The sequence below is a fragment of the Mauremys mutica genome, chromosome 19, assembly GCF_020497125.1.
Source record: "Mauremys mutica isolate MM-2020 ecotype Southern chromosome 19, ASM2049712v1, whole genome shotgun sequence".
NCBI classification, from domain to species: domain Eukaryota; kingdom Metazoa; phylum Chordata; order Testudines; family Geoemydidae; genus Mauremys; species Mauremys mutica.
The window spans coordinates 21,066,024-21,084,257 of NC_059090.1; the positions used below are offsets into that span (position 1 = coordinate 21,066,024).

The 18,234-nt window shown below is 47.0% G+C and overlaps 1 protein-coding gene across 4 annotated transcripts in view; it reads left to right on the forward strand.

Moving 5' to 3' along the window:
* The window catches only part of TBX4 (T-box transcription factor 4), a 118,271-nt gene that overhangs the window by 34,019 nt on the left and 66,018 nt on the right, over positions 1-18,234 (forward strand). For 3 of the 4 annotated variants that reach the window (XM_044994193.1, XM_044994194.1, XM_044994195.1), the window contains exon 2: positions 14,550-14,637. The exons of the other annotated variant lie outside the window; for it this stretch is intronic. In XM_044994193.1, the coding sequence (XP_044850128.1) occupies positions 14,626-14,637 (12 nt within the window). In that variant the 5' untranslated portion in view covers positions 14,550-14,625. The remainder of the gene's footprint in view (positions 1-14,549; positions 14,638-18,234) is intronic. 4 annotated transcript variants of the gene reach the window in all.

Genomic DNA, 18,234 nt, shown 5'->3' on the forward strand with positions numbered 1-18,234 from the left:
CTGCCAGACATGCTGCTCTGAGTGGCATGGTAAGGGGGCCGGGGGGTTGGATAAGGGGCAGGGAGTCCCAGGGGGCAGTCAGAGGGTGGCTGGATGGGGCGGAGGTTCTGGGGGGCGGCCAGGGGATGGTGGGTTGGATAAACATGGTAGTCCTGGGGGGTGGCTGTCAAGGAGCGGGGATGTGGATAGGGGTCAGGGGATGGGGAACAGGGGGGTTGGATAAGCATGGGAGTCTGGGGGGGGCCCTGTCAAGGGGAAGGGGTATGGATAGGGGTCAGAGCAGTCAGGGGACTGGGAGCAGGGGGGTTGGATGGGGGTTGGGGGGTCCCAGGAGGGGGCAGTTAGGGGACATGGAGCAGGGGGGATTGGATGGGTCGGGGGTTCTGAGGGGGACAGTCAGAGGTCGGATGGGGGTGGGGCCAGGCTGTTGGGGGAGGCACAGCCTTCCCTACCCGGCAACCCCAATGTGGCCCTGTGACGAAATGGGAATGTTCTTAATGTTTTCTCTGAATACTGTGTGGGTGCCTCAGGCTCCCCCAGGCCATTCTTAAGTATCTAGGTGGTTGGAGAAGGGGGTGTGGTTGCTGCAGAGCAAAGGGCCAGTGCACCTGAATGCCTGACACTCTGTCTCCTAGCAACCAATGGCCTAGGCCCCTCCTCTGCAAAGGTGCCAACCGAAGGTGTTGGAGACAAAGAGGTGAGGTGACCTCCTGGCCTGGGAAAGAGACAAAGCCCAGAGAGGAGGGGCTGGAGGGGGTTTCAGTTTTGAAGCTGGCTGGAAAATAGAGCGGGACGCCCCGGTGGGGCTTGGGCTTCCCAACGGGGCTGTGGCCTCCTTGAGGGCCCCAGATGGACCTAACTAAAGGGGGTCCTGCTGTCTGTGCCTGCAAGACCTGTCTTGGACTGTGTTCCTGTCGTCCAAATAAACCGGCTTGACTGGCTGGCTGAGAGTCATGGTGAATCACAGGAAGCCAGGGGTGCAGGGCCTTGTGTCCCCCCACACTCCGTGACAGGCCCTCCGGCCAAAAAGCTTGCCCACCCCTGATCTACAGCCTTTGACATCTAAGCTGTTGGCACAAATCTAGCCCAGGTCCACAATGACCAAAACCTGATACCATCTGGTAGCTCTTTGGTGGCTTCTGTGAAATGGGTTCATCCGTTCACATTGCAGTTGGTGCTAATTGGTCTCCTGGTTTGCAGCCGCCGCAGAGAGGCTAAAGACTGAATGGCCCGTGGTGAATGAAGCAGCTCTGGCCCACTGAGCTCTTGCGTGGTCAGAATGAAGGCCTGTGTGAGGGAACCTGTCACTGCCACCGCTTCCTATGAGGTACTTGTTCTGTGGATTAATAGAAGGCCTCCCTGTGCAAGTTTGTCAGTCCGGCAATTTTTCACGAGCCAATGATAGGTGCACACAACAGCTCATCGTGCTAAATATGACAGGTGAGTCAGAAATGTATACCGTGACACAATGAACATAGGAAGGTTCAAACTCCCTCCCCTTCCTTGGATCCTTTCCTGTCCCTCTTAAATTACATTGATTTCTGTCATCTAGTATCCACAAAACATGCTTTTTTTTTTATGCTGCAGAATCCTGGTCTCCAATCTGTCTCTCTAGGCTCATATGACTGAGTCAGGTGGTCTTTTGCTAGCCCTGATAGGGGATGTTTGTGCACGTCAAAGAACCAGTGCTCATTCTGGTACAATTCATCATGATTAGCAGCCTCTGCTGGGAGAGGCCCCTAATGGGAATAACAGGAGGTATTCCAGGTCAGAGTGAGGTGCGTTACCAGAGCTGTGTGGGAAGCACCTGCATGGAGCAGCATCTGCCCCCAACCAGGGCTGGCTTTCTCCAGTTGTATTAGTCGCTCACTTTCATGAGCGCCAGATACACATGGCGTGGGGAAACAAATGCACAGCCTCCTCCTGTATCCCTGAACCAGCTCCTCCGCTTTGGCATCGTCTCCAACACACCAGCTGTTTGGAGAAGACCGAATAGATCTGACATCATGGAAAACAAATTAAAAGGGCCTAGGGGACTAACACAAACCCGGAGACTGCTGGGCAATAATGAGTTGAACTGTGCAGTGAGTCGACGCTTTCCACTTCATGCAGCCACGTCGGGTATTCCAAACTCGGGATCTGCTCCGGCACATATCTAGGCTAGCGCTGCATTGTTTAATCAAGATTCCTGGGGTTTGATCCTTCACAAAAAAGGCATTTTCCAGCATCTCACATGAACATCTGTGGGTATTTTCTTCCTTCCTTCCCTCTTTACCTGTGGGACGCTAAAGTGGTACATGGGAAGGGTCACCATTTTTTTGGCCTAACTCCCGGAAGTGTGTGGCCAGTTCCAAGAACAAGGGAAACTGCCCAGCTAAGCTCCTATGGGACAGCTGCAGTGCTCTCCGTGCTCATCTGAGACTGATCCAGCTCCCATTGAAGTCGAGGAGTTTTACCATTGACTTCAGTGGGGGTGGCGTTGGTCCCAGGCTGCCTCTGAGATCGAGTCCTTTCCTAGTCTAATTGTTGTGTTTTATTTGTATGCTGCTTTTACTAGAAAAGATGCTTTGCTTTGACTTACGAGTGTGTCCCAACATTAGCAGCCAGTTTCTTGGCCTTTGGCCTTTGGGGGGGACTTAATGTTTGGGCTCGCTCTCTCGTTCTAATTTAAATGACCAACTCTTGGTCAAATAGCAGAAGAGGTAGCACAGTTGTGAAGAGACTTAGGCAGGGCCAAAGATCCTATAGTGGTAATGCTGCTTGTTTCTACTCTGAGAAAATGTCATCCTAAGGCCAAGCCTGATCCTACTGAATCCAATGAGTGTTTTGCCATTAAATTTGGTGGGATCAGGACCTGGACTTTAGGGTTTCTTAGCACACCGAGTTGCCCTGGTTTAACTAAACTTTATATGGTTAAGCTGGAGCAAACTCCTGGGTGAATTAGACCTAAATATATGGAAGCCAGTTTTAAATTGAATTAAGTGTGTCCACACATGGCTTTGCACTGGTTTAACTTAGTCAAAGTGGTGTAACGCTATGTGTAGACTGGCCCTTAGCGGATGAAGCCTTGTTCCATTTCCTATTCTGAACACAGTGTAAATGTTCGGCAATAGGAAAGAGATTTTTGCCAATGTACTTGATCCGTGTGTGTCCATGTGCTCACTTAGGCAGGTTACTAGGGCTAGTTTTTAGTTTTAATGCTGGTTCCGTGTGTGTGTGTGTAATGTGTTTATATACATTAATATAATTACAATTTTTTTAGCTCTTCCCCCCAAACATGTAAACTTGTACCTGTGTGTATCCTGCAAACTTACACATGCTTGTATAGAACACTCATCCATGTGAGTCCGTTGTCATGCACATCCACACCCAACGCGTGCACATACGTCTCTCTCGCCCACCCACATGCACCTGTTCCTGTGTTATGAACACCCACAGACATGTAAATTAATACAAGCATGTGAACATTCACGCACGAGACCTTTGTAAGGGAAAATGCAGAAAATACCTTGGTTTTTTTTCTCTTGACATAAACTGCTCCTGTAACGTTTAGAGTTAGTCATACTTCTTAGGCTTTAACATAAAAGATGAAATATTTACATGTGATAGGGTACATTGCTTGACAAAATTCTTGGAAGAGTCCGCACTGGTGAGCCACATGCTTAAGAGAAGGATCTGCACGGTCTAGTTCCAGTCCCAAGGCCTAATTCTGCACACAGTCCCATATGTGAATAACTTAACTCACATGACCAGTCTCACTGACTATCTGCAGGATGTAAAGCCGTCAGGGGCATGGGGGTTTGCAGGCTTGGGTCATCGGTGATTCACATTATACACTGTGATAGATTCAGTTCTGAACAAGTGTGTGCGGAAAACCAATTGTGCAATTAGTTAAAGTAATTTGCTCAGCTTTTATTTTTGTGTTCTAAAAAAAAAAAATACAATCAGATACAAAGAACAAGGAGTCTAATGGCAGATGGAAAGTGAGTGATGGTAGCTCCTTGCTGTCTTGCTCCCAGAGCAGGAGTGGCACAAACTATAGACAACATGGGATCTACTTCAGGCAGTAAAATGCGGGCTGCTAATATAGTTACATTCTGCAGTCCTTAATGAAGCAACTCACCCATTGTAGTCAATGAGCCACCTTCCCCATTCTCTGCTCTGGGGAAATGCCAAGTAACTTTCAGGATTTGTACAGGGGACTTCATTCGAGTAAGGGCCGAATAAGCCTAAGGACTCTGGGATCCAGATCTTGAAGTCTTTACTCAGTGGTTCCATGACCATGTTACCTGACGATCCTTGTTTAGTCTATCCATGGCCATGCAGTTGCTCTTTGTAAGAGGAGAACTTGCCACAGAGCATAAATGCAAGTGCTGCAGGCCACACCTCCTCCTCTTTATAAACCTTGCCCACTGCACTACATGTTCTTGGAGACGCTGCATGTTGGGGTGGGTTTCTTACATCTCGCGTGTAAACTCTCTTCCAAATCCCACCTCTGAGGTCAAGGGAGAACTGGCCAACACCTGCACTCTGAAATCAATTCTGCCTAGCGCATGAGACTTCGTGCTGTGTCACTAATTGAAAAGTTTGGGTTGGATTTTTAGAGGCTCTGCTTTTAAGAGTGAGCTAATAGTGGAGGTTTCATACAGTAAACAGATAATCTCAGCTATTAAGTTATTTATCTGGGTCTGTTTTCCACTGTGCGGAATATTAACTTATTTTGCAGTGCCTCCTGAGGCGGCTTCTGGGTTAAAATGTAGACGACATACATGAGGCTGGGCTAAATACTGTCAGGAAAACACATTTGGTGTTTTAATTGGAAAAACATACTCCTTGTTTTTATCACCCGGGGGCCTGGATTCTGTAGAACAGCAATATAGTGCATTCCAGGAAGAAACGTGAAAATGTACTGGAAGTGCTTGGTGCTCTTGTTCGAAGACCAGTAAGGGTTTGATGTAAATACACAAGTGAGTGGGTTCAGAGCTTAAGGGTGGAAACCGGGCCACGCCCTCTGTTAGCACTGGAGGGAATTGGCTGGAGCACCCAGCCCTATGTTTCACAGGGCCCTTTGTAAAGTCATATGTTCAGGAGGCACTCGGCTCCCCGCTAATATCCGAGACTGGGGACGTTGGCCTCTGCAGGTCTGCAGCACTCTCTTTAAGCGGCCACCTTCAAACCCTCCCTTCCCAAACAGAGGGGTAACCACATGAGAGAAGCTGGGGAACCCAGGGAGACAATGCAGGGCTCTCCTCGCGTTTTCTTGTGAGAAATGTCGTCAATACAGCAAAAGGCTGGGGGAGGGATCATTTCCCCCCTCACTCTTCTGGCGGCTGCAGCTCTGGTCCCTTGTCTGTTTTGGTCCCACAGCCCTTCGCCCGTGTCTGGAACAGAAATCCAGGATGGAGCCAAAGGGCAGCTTTCCAGAGGAGAGCTAGGGGAGGGATGGTCCTGGAGTCCGACGGGGAATGGGGATAGCACTCCGGCTGGGGGTGTGCCTGTGGTGTGGGACCCCTCAAACAGCAGGACCCTCTGCAGCTAAATAGATTGCACAGGCCTGAGGAGTTCTCTACCGCTTGTGGCTTTGTCAGGCTCGCAGCCGCTGACGTGACCGGGCCTAGAGCATGAACTTCCTAACTGTCACGGCACATCCCCAGACTCAGTGTGATCGCAGGGGAAGAACTCGTATCTTCCTCCTCCAAAGTCCCAGGGTCCAACCAGTTGAGCAGGAGAATCCCTCTTAGCAAGTAAGAGGAAAGGTCCTATGACACGCAGCTGAACAGTTCTGCTCTATTTCTGCTCCCAGGGAATAGAGGATAGTGTGTGTCTATGTAACACTAGCTGATTAATGAGAGGATAATTTTTGTATATATATAAAATTCAGTTAAATAGGGTGGAAGAAGATTACTAATATCACCACCTAAAAGGCACTTATCTAGCTCTTGACCTCTTTAAAGTCCTTTCTAAGGGGTAACCTCCTGAATCCAGGAGAGGACATAGCTGCTAGTTCTCTTTCTCAGATGGAGAAACTGAGACCCAGATAGGTCAAACAACTTTCCCCAGGCCACAGGGGGAAGTCAGTGTCAGAGATGGGATAGGAGCTCAGTGGTTCCTGCCTTGCAGCCCTGTGGTCAGACCCCTAGACCATACATTGTTCTGAGGCCCGTTGAATAATGCACATGGCTGGAGCTGAGGTAGGAAGCCGTGCTGAGAAGGTACAGGCTGAGGTTTAGAAATCATGATGTGTGAAATGAAATGGGAAGCAATGGATCTAAAGAATCACCACAACTGCTACAGGGTGTTCCTGAAGCTGTCATCAAGCCATCTGCCTGCTTGCCGTAGGTAAAGAGCTGCGGAATAGAATGCAATGGCTGACACTTGTTAGACATACATGAAGGGGCCTTGGCTGAGACGAGAGGAGCCCCCGCGAGCAAATGGGCCCCAAGCTACACGTGTCAAGGTGAGTTCTGTTGTACGCAGCGCAATGATAAACAGAGCAAGCCCTGTAACAACTGCAGACAAGGCTGCCGAGGCTGGGCCACCACTAATGGACAAAGAGGAGAGAAAAGCCCCTGGCTGGTGAAAGCTTTGTGCAGTGTTTGCGGGGGCGGGGGGGAGGGGTGAAGACGGCCTGTTTTTTCATGTTGTTTCAATTGAGTAAACCTCCCTGTTCTAGTGCCGAGCTCCTCATAACTCATCCGCGGGACACTCGACCTGAAGGGAAACGTGCAGTTAGCCGAGAGAGAGGCGCTGCTGGTTCCAGGATGCAATTTATGGCCCTCGCTCTCAAAAAGAGAGCGTTTCAGAGCGGAGCCTGCCCAGGGTAGGCCTGTTTCCCATTTGATCTCCACGTAAGCTCATTACCCAAGCGTTCGCTTTGCACCATCGCAACCCCATCAACAAGCAAGGCCCATTCGCCGCTGCCTCCGAGGAGCAGGGCAGGCCGCCTCCGGCTCTTTTACGCCTTCATTTTCTGTAAGGACCATGCAAGCTTCACACAGTGGGGAGTGTTTCAAGGGGCCGGGGGGATGAGGGGGACAACGTACTGCATTCTGGCCCTGACCCCTTGCGTTCATTAAAGGTCCCAGGGCGCACACTCTGAATGACTCGGGAAGTGAACTCCACCCGTCCTAGGCACGTTCCCACTTGGGTTGGAAATCCCTTCTGCCTGCCTGTGGCGGGCTCAGGTTCCCAGCCAATCCTGGTGTCGCTGTGCAGTGTTAGATACTTGCCGAATTCCATCCCAGGGGAGGCCGCACTGCAGTGGTGGATGAAGCCATGGCTGGGTATGCAACGTGTACTGTGATTTGAGAGCATGGAGGATGACGGGCTTTGTGAGTGTAAGAGATCATGGGCTGGATCTTGTCACCCCAGCCTGCACCCTACCAGCTGCTTTGCGTTGCTCCTGGAGGCAAACCAGGGACTTGTGGTTTCTCTAGTGAAGGGGGAGTGTGACCAAGGGGCAGGTGGCCCCTGGGGGACCATTGCTGTTGGGATGTAGTTCAGAGCAGACCTGAGGGCCAACCCAGCCCCTGGACAGTACCAAGATCAGGGAGAGGGATGGAAAGGTGTCACATACGTGCCCTTACATATGCACACCCTGCTCCCTGCACCACTTCGGCTGCACCCGGCTGAGTGTGAGGATCAGGCCAGGACAAGAACACACGGCTCTTGTTCTGCACCAGAGCATCCTAGTGATGGTCTAAGGATGACTCAGGGACTATGGCTGGGGGAAGCCCATGTTTCTGATGCACAAAACCCTATACACAGGACACAGTTTACTTAGATACTTCTGTTGTGTTGTATAAGGCAATAGGTTAAAGGCCAAACACATCCCTGGTCTAACTCACTTAGCTTCATTGTTTGGATGGTTCCATTGATGCTGATCTGTTCTAGTGCTCACAGCAGCCGGGCCTGTCCCCACTCAGGGTCAGAATCTTTTTGCATTTCTCTGCAGAGGCTGCAGAAAGAATCAGACACTTCCTGAAATAGTCAGCAAAGCTGAGGGCAGCAAACCCAAGAATTCCTCACAAGCCTTTGTCCTCGCTTCCCAGATCTGACTGGGAGGAGAGAGAGCTTTGCACGGTTGCCGACTGTGGTAAGAAGGACAGTGGAATTGAGTAAACACACTTATTTGTTTGAGGTTTGGGTGCCTCGGCCTACTCCTTAGTGAACTGAGAGGAAGCTTGATCCGGTGTTAGGACTCTCAAGCCCCCTAGCTTCCATTCCTGCTTTGTCATGGCTTTCCTGTGTGAGCTGGGCTAGTCGCTCAGTTCCCCTGTCTGTAAAATGGGGATAGTGATGCTTCGTTCCCTCACGGGGGTGAGGATAAGTGTATAACAGTCTGTGAGGGGCGGAGGTACCATGATGATGGGAGGCGGGGCCAAAGCTTCCTTTCTATCTATCACAACGCTCTCCACAACACGGAGGCCGTCCAGAGACTTGCCTGGGAGTGGCAGAAGAGGGCAGGTTGTCCGTGTGGGATGGGGATGCACCAGCAAAGATGTCAGTGCAAATTTGAGGGTGCTGGCCCCCAACTCCGCTTGGTACCGAACCAACCCCTAAGTCCTTCCCTTCCGTGAGCACCGAATTTGCCTGCAATGAAAGGAACATTCATTAAATGAGCAGGTCCCTGAGCACGTAACCTAAAGCTGTTAGAGCTCAAATTCTTTTAACTTCTCCCAAGTCTCTCCTCTGCACCAGCGCCTCATTTCTCCTTCTGCCCAGTAAACTTAGACCCTTTCGAAAATGCCCAAGGATGACTCCATAGACAAAATGTTAATTTAATTGAATTTCCTATTCCTAATGTGCCCTAATTAATGTCCTTTTGTTTGATTTGCTGCCAATGTGCCAGTGCAGCACTTCCTTAGTTTCCCGGCCTTTATGATAACTCTGCAGTAATAAGTATCAAGCGTACACATCCTAGTTAGCCAGATTTGAGCCTACGGCAACAACTTTACCTTTTTCCTCTGGAAAATCCTAAAGCTGCAATTGCCCATTGATTTTCCCTGGGAGTTTGTTGGTGCAAGGATAGAAAAATCAGGACCTCCGTTCCTAGGAAGAAAGTTTTTAAGTAAGTTTTGCACAGTGCTAAATAGATGGTGGTGGTGATAATATTTATGTTGGGTCAGTGAACGTTATTTCCAGTTCACAGAAGGGGAAATTGAAGCACAGAGGGGTGAAGTGACTTGTCCATGGATACCCCATGAGCTGGGGCAAAATGAAGACTAGATCCCAGGGCTGCTCATTTCCAGTGCTGTGGTCCAACTTTTAGGGATTAGTCTGAGGGCTGCAAATCGCCAATAAACAGTTTGATGGCTTTAACAAAGACCAACGCAATAGACTTTCCAAAACAAGGGAATCTGCTTTAACTGTAATGCTGCGTTTATTTTCACATCTTGCTCGTAGTGAAGTCAGGGGAAAGTCACTAGTAGGACATACTGGGTAGCAAGGAACCTGGACGCATCACTGTGAAATGTGTGAGCATCATCTCATTGCTGTTAGATTTAATGATGCAGCTGTTGGTAGCACCAGCTGGTGCTACGGGTTCATTACTCAAGAGCAGCCTCCCCTGAGTATTATGTGTCTGAGTCGCTCTCACTTATCCACACACGTCACCCTGTTGGTTTGTACCCATACAAGTGTCGTCAGTGGCAGCTAGCAAGGTTGCTCTGCTAGCCATCCCTTCTGCTTTTCTCATTGTGGAGTTTATTTGGTGCCCAGGCAGAAAAGCCATTGCGGCTGCTGATGCTTTCTCTCAATGGAGGTTAGATAACCATTCCCTGCAGAGCTCTGGCCCAAGGAATAGTGAGCTTGTATCTATTCTGAACTGAAATCTCTGCCCCCGCCCCTTCCAGGTTACCCCTCTTTCATTTATCTCATCCACCTTTTCTTCTCTTGTTAAAACAAAGTGCAGGCGTGAGAGAGGAAGAACCCTCTGTTCCAGCACTTACCTCACTCCCCTTCCTCTGTGTTTCCCATTCCTTCCCCTCCTGCTACTTACAGGGAGTTTTGGATCCCAACACAAAACAAAGTCCTCTGTGGCAAGGAGAAAATTCCCAGCCTGTGGGTCTGATCCTACCCTTTGATAAGCATCCCAGGCTCCCGCTGGAGTAAAACAGGAATTTGGAATGTTGCCTTTCCTAAGACAATCATCGGAAACTTGGTCCCAAAAATTAGCATTCACTCTCTAGTCTCTGATCCGCAGCAGCTGTGATTGGGGAGGAAGAGGTTCTAGATGGAGAATAGCTCTTCTTTCAAGACCCGGCCCTGCACCACTGAAATCAATAGGAATTTAAATTACTGTTGCCTTCGCTGGGACAGGACAGGAAACAAAACACAGTTCCGTTAATAAGGGGAAAGGGCTGGAACCTGTATAAATAAGGTTCCAGCTCTGTGAAAGCACCAACCTTGGTTCAGCTCTGGTATAGCTCAAGACCCAGGTGGGTTTCCTTTTGGACTCGCGTTTCAGCCCTGCTTACATCTGGCTGGATTTGCACCTCGCCTCTCTTTGTACTTGGCTTTGTGTGTGTGTGTGTGTGTGTGTGTGTGTGTGTGTGTGTGTGTGTGTGTGTGTGTGTGTCAGGCAGGGGGGAGGCTTCATCCTGAGAACCTGCTGATGTGGAACCAGGAAAGGCCTTGTTGACAGAGCATGCAATACAACTGGAAATGTCAACTCCAGCCCGGGAGCGTCCACATGGAGTCCTGGAGTGAATTGAACTGGGACTCAAGGAGCTAGCAGAGCGGGAGAGAGAGAGATCCTAACGGGGAAGTGAAGGCAGTATGAAGTCCTCAGGAAACACACCCAAGAAATAGTGACGTCCTGATGTCTGGAAAATCGACACCCTATCGAATGTGACTTGTGTCAATGACTTGATCAAGCAACCTGGATGGGATTTTAGCTTGACCATCTTTAACTTCAGAAGACATTACTGGCAGGGTGGCTTGGCAGAGTGCACTGCCTTTCAGACCCCCTGGGGCAGGTCTGGTCATCAATGCCCCTTATCTCCTCACATCTGACCTGCTGCCCCATCCGCCTTTTGTATGGCTCCCATATGTACCGAAAGCTGCTTCCTGCTTTCTCAGATGGACAAAGAAACCCCAATGGCATCGCCCCATCTTCAAACAACTCTCTTGGACCTCCATTCATTTCAGGGTCCCCTTCACAATTGCCCTTGCTTCTAAACCTCTCCAGGGATTTGTGTTTCTCTGCCTATTCCTCCCATTCATCAACCTCTGGCCTCTTTCCTGTCCCTTCACTGTAGCTGGCTGCTGGTGGTGTGAGGACCAACTCCTCTGTAGTCTTTGGTATCTGGAAGAGGCTTTGTACCTCCCTCTCTGTCTTCAAGACCAGAGGTCAGCAACCGGAGCAGTTTTCATTACACAACCGCACCTGTTCCTCTCTCTTCCCTCCTTCCTTTTTAAAATCAAACTCATTTTAGATTATCCTTGAGTCTATAAGACCCACTCTATGAAAGTTTTTTGACATCAAATATTTATTTTGTGGCTGGAGATTTGTGAGCAATAACTAAAGCCCAGACGGCTTTCCTCTTGATGTTCCATATAATAAGTGTCCATTCTGGGCAGCGTCTATTGTTTTAAATCCAGTGTTCCTGGATGATGCTTCCTATTTGTTCAGTCTTTCTTCCACCCTCCCCCATCATTTGCACCTCCAGAATGAAGTGAAGACTCCTGTCCTAATGCTGGTAAAATGGAGACAAGAATACGTGCCAGGGTAACTAGTAGAAAGGACAACATTGTTCTCTTCCATGTGCTGCTCATCACTAAGTTGGGGTGAGACCCTCCAGTCTTTCTCTGGGGTGATCCTGAGACCAGCTCTGCCCGCCTGCAGTGTGCAAGGAGACTGGTCCTGCTAAACAGGATAAGCTGGAGTCTCTGGCTGGCTCACCCGCTGGGAGAAAGAGGCCATTTCTCTGTAGAGTGGTCAAAGCTGGAGAGCAAAGAATCTGGAAAAAGCCCACGAACTGCAGATTAAAGAACCCATGTAGCTGGCAAGAGGCTACTTGGGAGATGTTTCTCTTTGAGTAGGTGTGAAGGCTGGGCACTCGTTCGAATGGCAAGATCCTGAGCAAGGGTGGGATACCAGAGCACATGGTGGGACATGCAGAAGTGTCTGCCTTGAAGGTGTTGGAGCATACGATAACAAGAGCAGGGATTTTTTTAACTGTACTTTTGGTTAACATAAAATAGTGACCTGTCTGGCTTTCATGTTTGGCCAGAGCATTAAATTTAGGCTGTTTGCTGAAATTCAGGGCCAAACTCTGCTCTGGGTTACACAATGCAACTTCCCTGGGGCTGGGCAGGTGGAACTGAGGCAACATAGTCCAGTAAAATAAGACACTGGACTGGGACTCTGACTATGGGTCTATTCCTCCTTCTGCCACTGATCTGCTCGGTGACCTTGGGCGAGTCACTTCATCTCACTGTCCATGTTTCCCCTCCCACCCTATAGTCTGTCTTGTGTATTTAGATTATAAATTCTTTGGGGCAGGGATGGTCTCTTACTGTGTGTGTGTACAGCGCCTAGCACTATGGGGCCTCAGTTAGGGGCCCTCTAGGGGCTATTGTAACACAAATAATAAAGTAATAAGTGAGGTTGTAAACTGGCCCATAGTCCTGTTATCTTGCGTTGTTTGCACCTCATTGTGCGACAGTATTAAGGTTACCATGCGGTAAAATGTGCATTTTCTTCCAGGCAGTGAAGCTTAGAATAACTTTTTGATTCTGGTTCTCCAGTGCTTGAACCAGATTTCTTGAACTGGGTCACCAGCACAAGGTTTGGAAGCTTCTCCATTTGTTTTGTAATGGAGGCTGGCGACACTCTTGTATCTGGTCAGGCCAGTTGAGTTACTGACCTGGAATGGCCCAGTTTGTGAGATGCCAGCATTGTGGAAGCGATGTTCCAAAGGACTGTTTCTGGAACCAATGCAAAAATTATGTGCGCTGAGGAGCGACTTGCAAGTTGTCACTTGTGGGGCGGATGCAATTCCTGTGTCTTCCAATATCACCCACACCCGAGAGAAGCTTAACCTAAAGGTTTTCTGAGTCTTCCTCCTGTCACATGATGGCTTCTATAAGCCCCTCCACTACCCTGGAGTTGAGTGATTTGCTATATCCACTCCCCCTTTCCTCCATGTGCAGCAATCAACCTTTTTGAGCATCAAGCTTTTTCTTCTTAATGACTCCAGAAGTCCCTGCACTAGCTGAATATCCCTTAAGAGCTGCTCCATTCAGGAATTGCTAACTCAACAATGCCTGAGCCTACAGCATACCTCAACCTATGATTCCTCCCCTGCCCAGAGGAGAGAGAGAGAGAGCTATAACATTGACCCATTGACCTGCCTTAAATTGTAGCAGCACCAGAGGATGCTGAATTGCAGCAATGTTAGGATCTGGTGTGATGTTTCTAGCCAGCAACATCATTTTGATTTCATTTCAGGAGTGTTATGAATCTGTGGTCGTTAATGTGTGTGTGGATAAGTCCCATGAAAATTATCAAGTGCCTAGAGGGTCTTTTAAGGCTACTAAAAGATGTTCCCATGTGTTTGTCTGTTTCTATCTGTCCAGTCTTGCATCACAATAAACTATAGTTTTCAGTTTATTTGCGCACTAAAAATGTAATTGTAAATATTAGGCAGATGCACAAGATTTTTCTGGTGCATATCTTAGTGAATCGGGCCTATGGCTAATAATGATTACATATTTCTAACAAAGGACTACCTAAATTTGACATTCACGGGTGTAATGACCGCTAGGCTTTTCCTTCCTGAATAAATTGTTTCAAAATTCTCCATGAGCTCTTATTTTGAAAATACCCAGTTTACTCACAATATTTAATGTAAATGTTTTCTCACCAGTGAATAAATATAATAATTCAGTGAGGATCAGCATATAACTCCAGAGTGGTCAGGGGAAACTATTGTTAATTTCAAAAATGAAAATAAATTCTGATGTAAATTATTATTTGCAAAACCTTGGATTCATCTTTTAATCTCTAAACCTGTGAATTTTCATGCATATTTTATGACAAATATTTGCTAAGATACAAAAATCAACACCCCCCAAATTTGGAACTAAATAATTATAGTTGAAGAGTGTACATTTATTATGTATGGCTCAGATTATAAAATATCCTCAAAATAATACAATAGCAACTAGAAACATCCTTGTTAATTTGATTATCCTTTTATCGTGCACACTGTTACAAGGCTGCAGTTGTTGCATGGAATAACATGTCAGTATATAATGATTGCTCTAAATCATTCATTTAAATATTCCCTTAGCTGTGTTCAAAAAAGGCTCCGATCCTGCAAAGATTTGCTCCCATATGAAACTTTTACGTATGTGAATAGTTCCATTGTGCATAAAGTTACTCACATAAGTGTTTGCAGGGTCACAGCCGTAGAGTGTATATTTTATATACACACGAATGCACACTAGAAATTAAAGAGAGCTGCTAATCGGATATGATTTATCTATGCTTCCGGTTGTCATTTCTTTCTGATTTGTTTGTGTTTCTTTTTACATTTCAGGCTGGAAATGTCTGGTACCTATTGCTGGCAAAACTAGCTGAGGAATAGACGAGTAAAGAAATATGCCCCAGCTGCTATGCACAATGAGGTAAGGAAGCCCTTGTACAGTATAAATTAAACATGTTACAAAGTTATTAGTATTGGAATCTCAAATTGAGCCCGGTGTAATTCCAGCTGAGTAAATGAATAATCCTGTACCACCATTCTATCTTTGGATCTCTACTACCAACCAAAATCTGCAACCTTTGTTCAGTTCTTACCATTCCAAACTCCCACTGGGCCAGGATCTCGGTGGTATAAATTGGTGACGTTCCATCAAGATCCATGAAGCTAGTTTACACCAGTGGAGGCTCTGGTCTGTTGATTTCAGTTGGGATTATAGACCAGGCAATAAACCCTGATCATCTTCTCACTTACAGTGGTGTAAATTGGAAGTCAATGGAGTTGCACTCATGTAAAAGTGGTGTGAGGGGAGGGGAGCCTGGAGAGTTTTGTCTGAGTAAAAATGGCAGGATTTTACCCAAATATTTTCATTCCAGTTAGTTTATACAAGGGAGCAAATCCTGGTCTTTCTGATGACAAGGGTGACCGCAGGGTTGTGGTGGATTCTCCCTCACTGACTATTTTTCAATTAAGATTGGATGTTTTCTAAAAGATTTGCTCTAGTTCAAACTGGAATTATTTTGGGGGTGGGAAATAAGTGGATAAACGCAGGGCCACCCGGTGGGGGGGGGCAAGTGGGGCAATTTTCCCCTGGTCCCCACGAGGTCCCCTTAAATGGCTTTGCCCCAGGCCCCCTGAATCCTCTGGGTGGCCCTGGATAAACGAACCTATACTGAACTCCATATTCCCCAAAGAATAAATTCTGTTTACCCGTGTGTACCTTCAACAACCCAGTGATTACAGGGACGTTCTCTGGCATGTGGTTTGGTTTGGTCTGGTTTGCAGAGGTCCAACTGGATGAGCTGTGGTCCCTTCTGGCGTTAGAATCTAGGAGCAATGGGAGTTTTGCCATTGAGTTTAGCCAGGGCAGGATTTGATCCAGTGTGGGCACCTTTTGGTGAGCAGCTATTGAGAGAGAGACTCTCACTTTAGAAACTAGTGAGATCTTGAAGCAGGGATTTCTGTTGTATTTAGTGCTTTGTAGTTGCATAATCTGGAGGGAATTTGCAGAGGATTTCTTTGGGGAAAAGAAGCAAGCAAGGGGGGCTGCGTGTCACAGTTCTCAGTGCAAATGCTAAATGCCACATCTTGAAAAAATATTAAAAACCCCACAGCAGGTAACTGGCAGACTTGATCCTATTTATTTTTCCATTCCCAAAGACCAAGTGTAAATGTAACTATTTAAAGAAAGGCAACACTGCATTTTTATGAATCGCCAGTGTTTAGGGCCAAAGATGAAGATGATCAGGCACAGTGATGAGTGATTTTGAATGTCTGTCCCTGGAAGAATAACTTATCCTCCACCTTCTCTGCTCCTTTAACTCCGTGATGATGAGCAATGAAAGATCCACGCTAGCTTTGTGTATCTAACACTTTATCTAAGGAGCGATGACAGTCGGGGTGTTTCAGAATCTCGGAGTGAATTGCTGGAGCCTTCTAAAAACATACAGAGGTTCTGCTAACACTTCAGACATGATAGGGCGGGGTGTGTGTGTGTTTGTTTGAAAACAATTAAATCTGAATGTGTTGAACAATTCCTTGCGCTGTTTTAAGCTGCGATTCAAAACCATGCTTTGAAAATAACTTCCAACCACTTTTTCCATGGGCTGAATAATTTTACAAAGATCAAATCAGGTACACAGTGGACCTACAGGATACGTTATGTACTTAACTAGATTTGTCATTTCAAAGAGCTAGTCTGTTTCGGGATGAAGTTTGGATTAAGCAATAGAGCAGCAGTAAAATGTATTTGTGTGCGATATAAAATGTCACCAGAACGACATAATGTGAAATTAGTGATTTTTTTGGTTCCATTTCCCATCCCTCTTAATTACAAAAATGTCCTGGAAAATCTTTTAAAGAGGCCTCCACCCTCTAAAGGAACACCGAGTCTTTCTAGCTATAACTTGGGTATCATTGAATCAAATATATTTTAAAGCCATTTGAAGCCTAAATAAAATTCCCACAGGGAAGTTCATTAATACCCTGGCGATGACTGCAACATTTAAAAAAAAAAGAACCGTCATCTCTTTTGGGTCACTTCTCTTTACCAAATGAAATAACTATAGGACTGAGTTCCATTACAATGAGGAAAGTCCGCTTTCCTGCTGCTGGGAGCATTCGGCGGCACCAGTCAATTTCTTTTCAAATGCTGGATTGACCATTCCAGAGATTTGGAGCCAACTCCTTGAACTCGGGGACGCTGCTGTGAACCCCATCTCCTTAACTGGAGTTACTCCGGATTGGGTGTAGCGAAGATCAAAATGGGATTCTACAATTAAAGATCACATTCTGGGCTTTTTTTCTTCCACTGGTCTCTACAAAAGAGAGTTTGGTAACGGGGGTATCACTGACCAACATGGTATGGATAACTCTGAGTCCTATATCGACAATGGGTCTTTGGCGGGCTTCTCAAAGAATTATTTTCAGCTAATTTTCCAAATCCTTCCCTAGAAATCTGAAGGGGAAAGTTCAAAGGGGTGAGGGCTGACAGTTTTTGTACGCACTCACTTTCTGTGTTTACATAGCATGCAGGGTTTCACTTTTTAAAAATACTTAAAGGGGAAAAAAAGTCCTTAGGCTCGTATTTTAACTGCTTAAAGCCCGTCTGCTCGGGCCGGGGCCTAAAGCAAACGAGAAAGGAGGAATTCCAGTCCGACGAATCCATAGGAAGATATTTTGTAGCCACGTATTGCTATCAAAATAAAATCAAAAATATAAATATGCTCTTAAAAATAGCAGAGAAAATACAATACATCAACCAGCATGAAACTAGAGAGGAATGTCTCCCCCTTCTTTTAAATTATTTTATTTTAGTAGGCTCGGATCTAAATGAAGTTGTCAGGGGATCTTTGCTCGGGTGTCGTTAGATTTTTCTAAATCAAGGGCGATCCGAATGGTCCTTGTGTTTTCATCGTCCGTGTCAATTGCAGGCGGGAAGGTTTCCCCCCAGGCTGAGAGACCCTCTCACACGTGCTCCAAGGAGCGCGCTCAGATTTATTGTAAAGCCAAGATTTATACCGTACAAAATCACTGTACAGCAGAGTTCAGAGTCATGACAATTCCCCCCTAATGCTAAATGATGTTAATTGCTCCAGGATGATTGTATATCTTCTTGCTGCCTTCCCGGTGCCCTTAGCGGACCATAAAAGAATTTCAGAAGGAATTCTAGTGCACTGAGACATTCAAAAGGCTGAATTGCAGAATTTCGTCTCTTCGGGGTAACAGCCCTGATGTCTCCCGGCTCAAGAGGAGGTTGTTTGCGGCACATTGATTTTTTGGTTCCCTCCTGTGTGTAGCGGGGAGTCCTCATTTTAATTTCGGCGTTTCCATAATTTGTAACATTAGCAGCAGCTTTGCAATCGGTTTGCAGATGACGGGCGAAGATGCAATAACAAACCAGGCTCTAGCACGGAAAAATAAAACGCCCCCTAAATAAACCCCCCCACCCCTGGATGCAGCCGTGGGAACCAGCGCCGGGCCGGGGCAGGTACCGTTCTCTGGCCGAGCGCAGCTTTGCAAA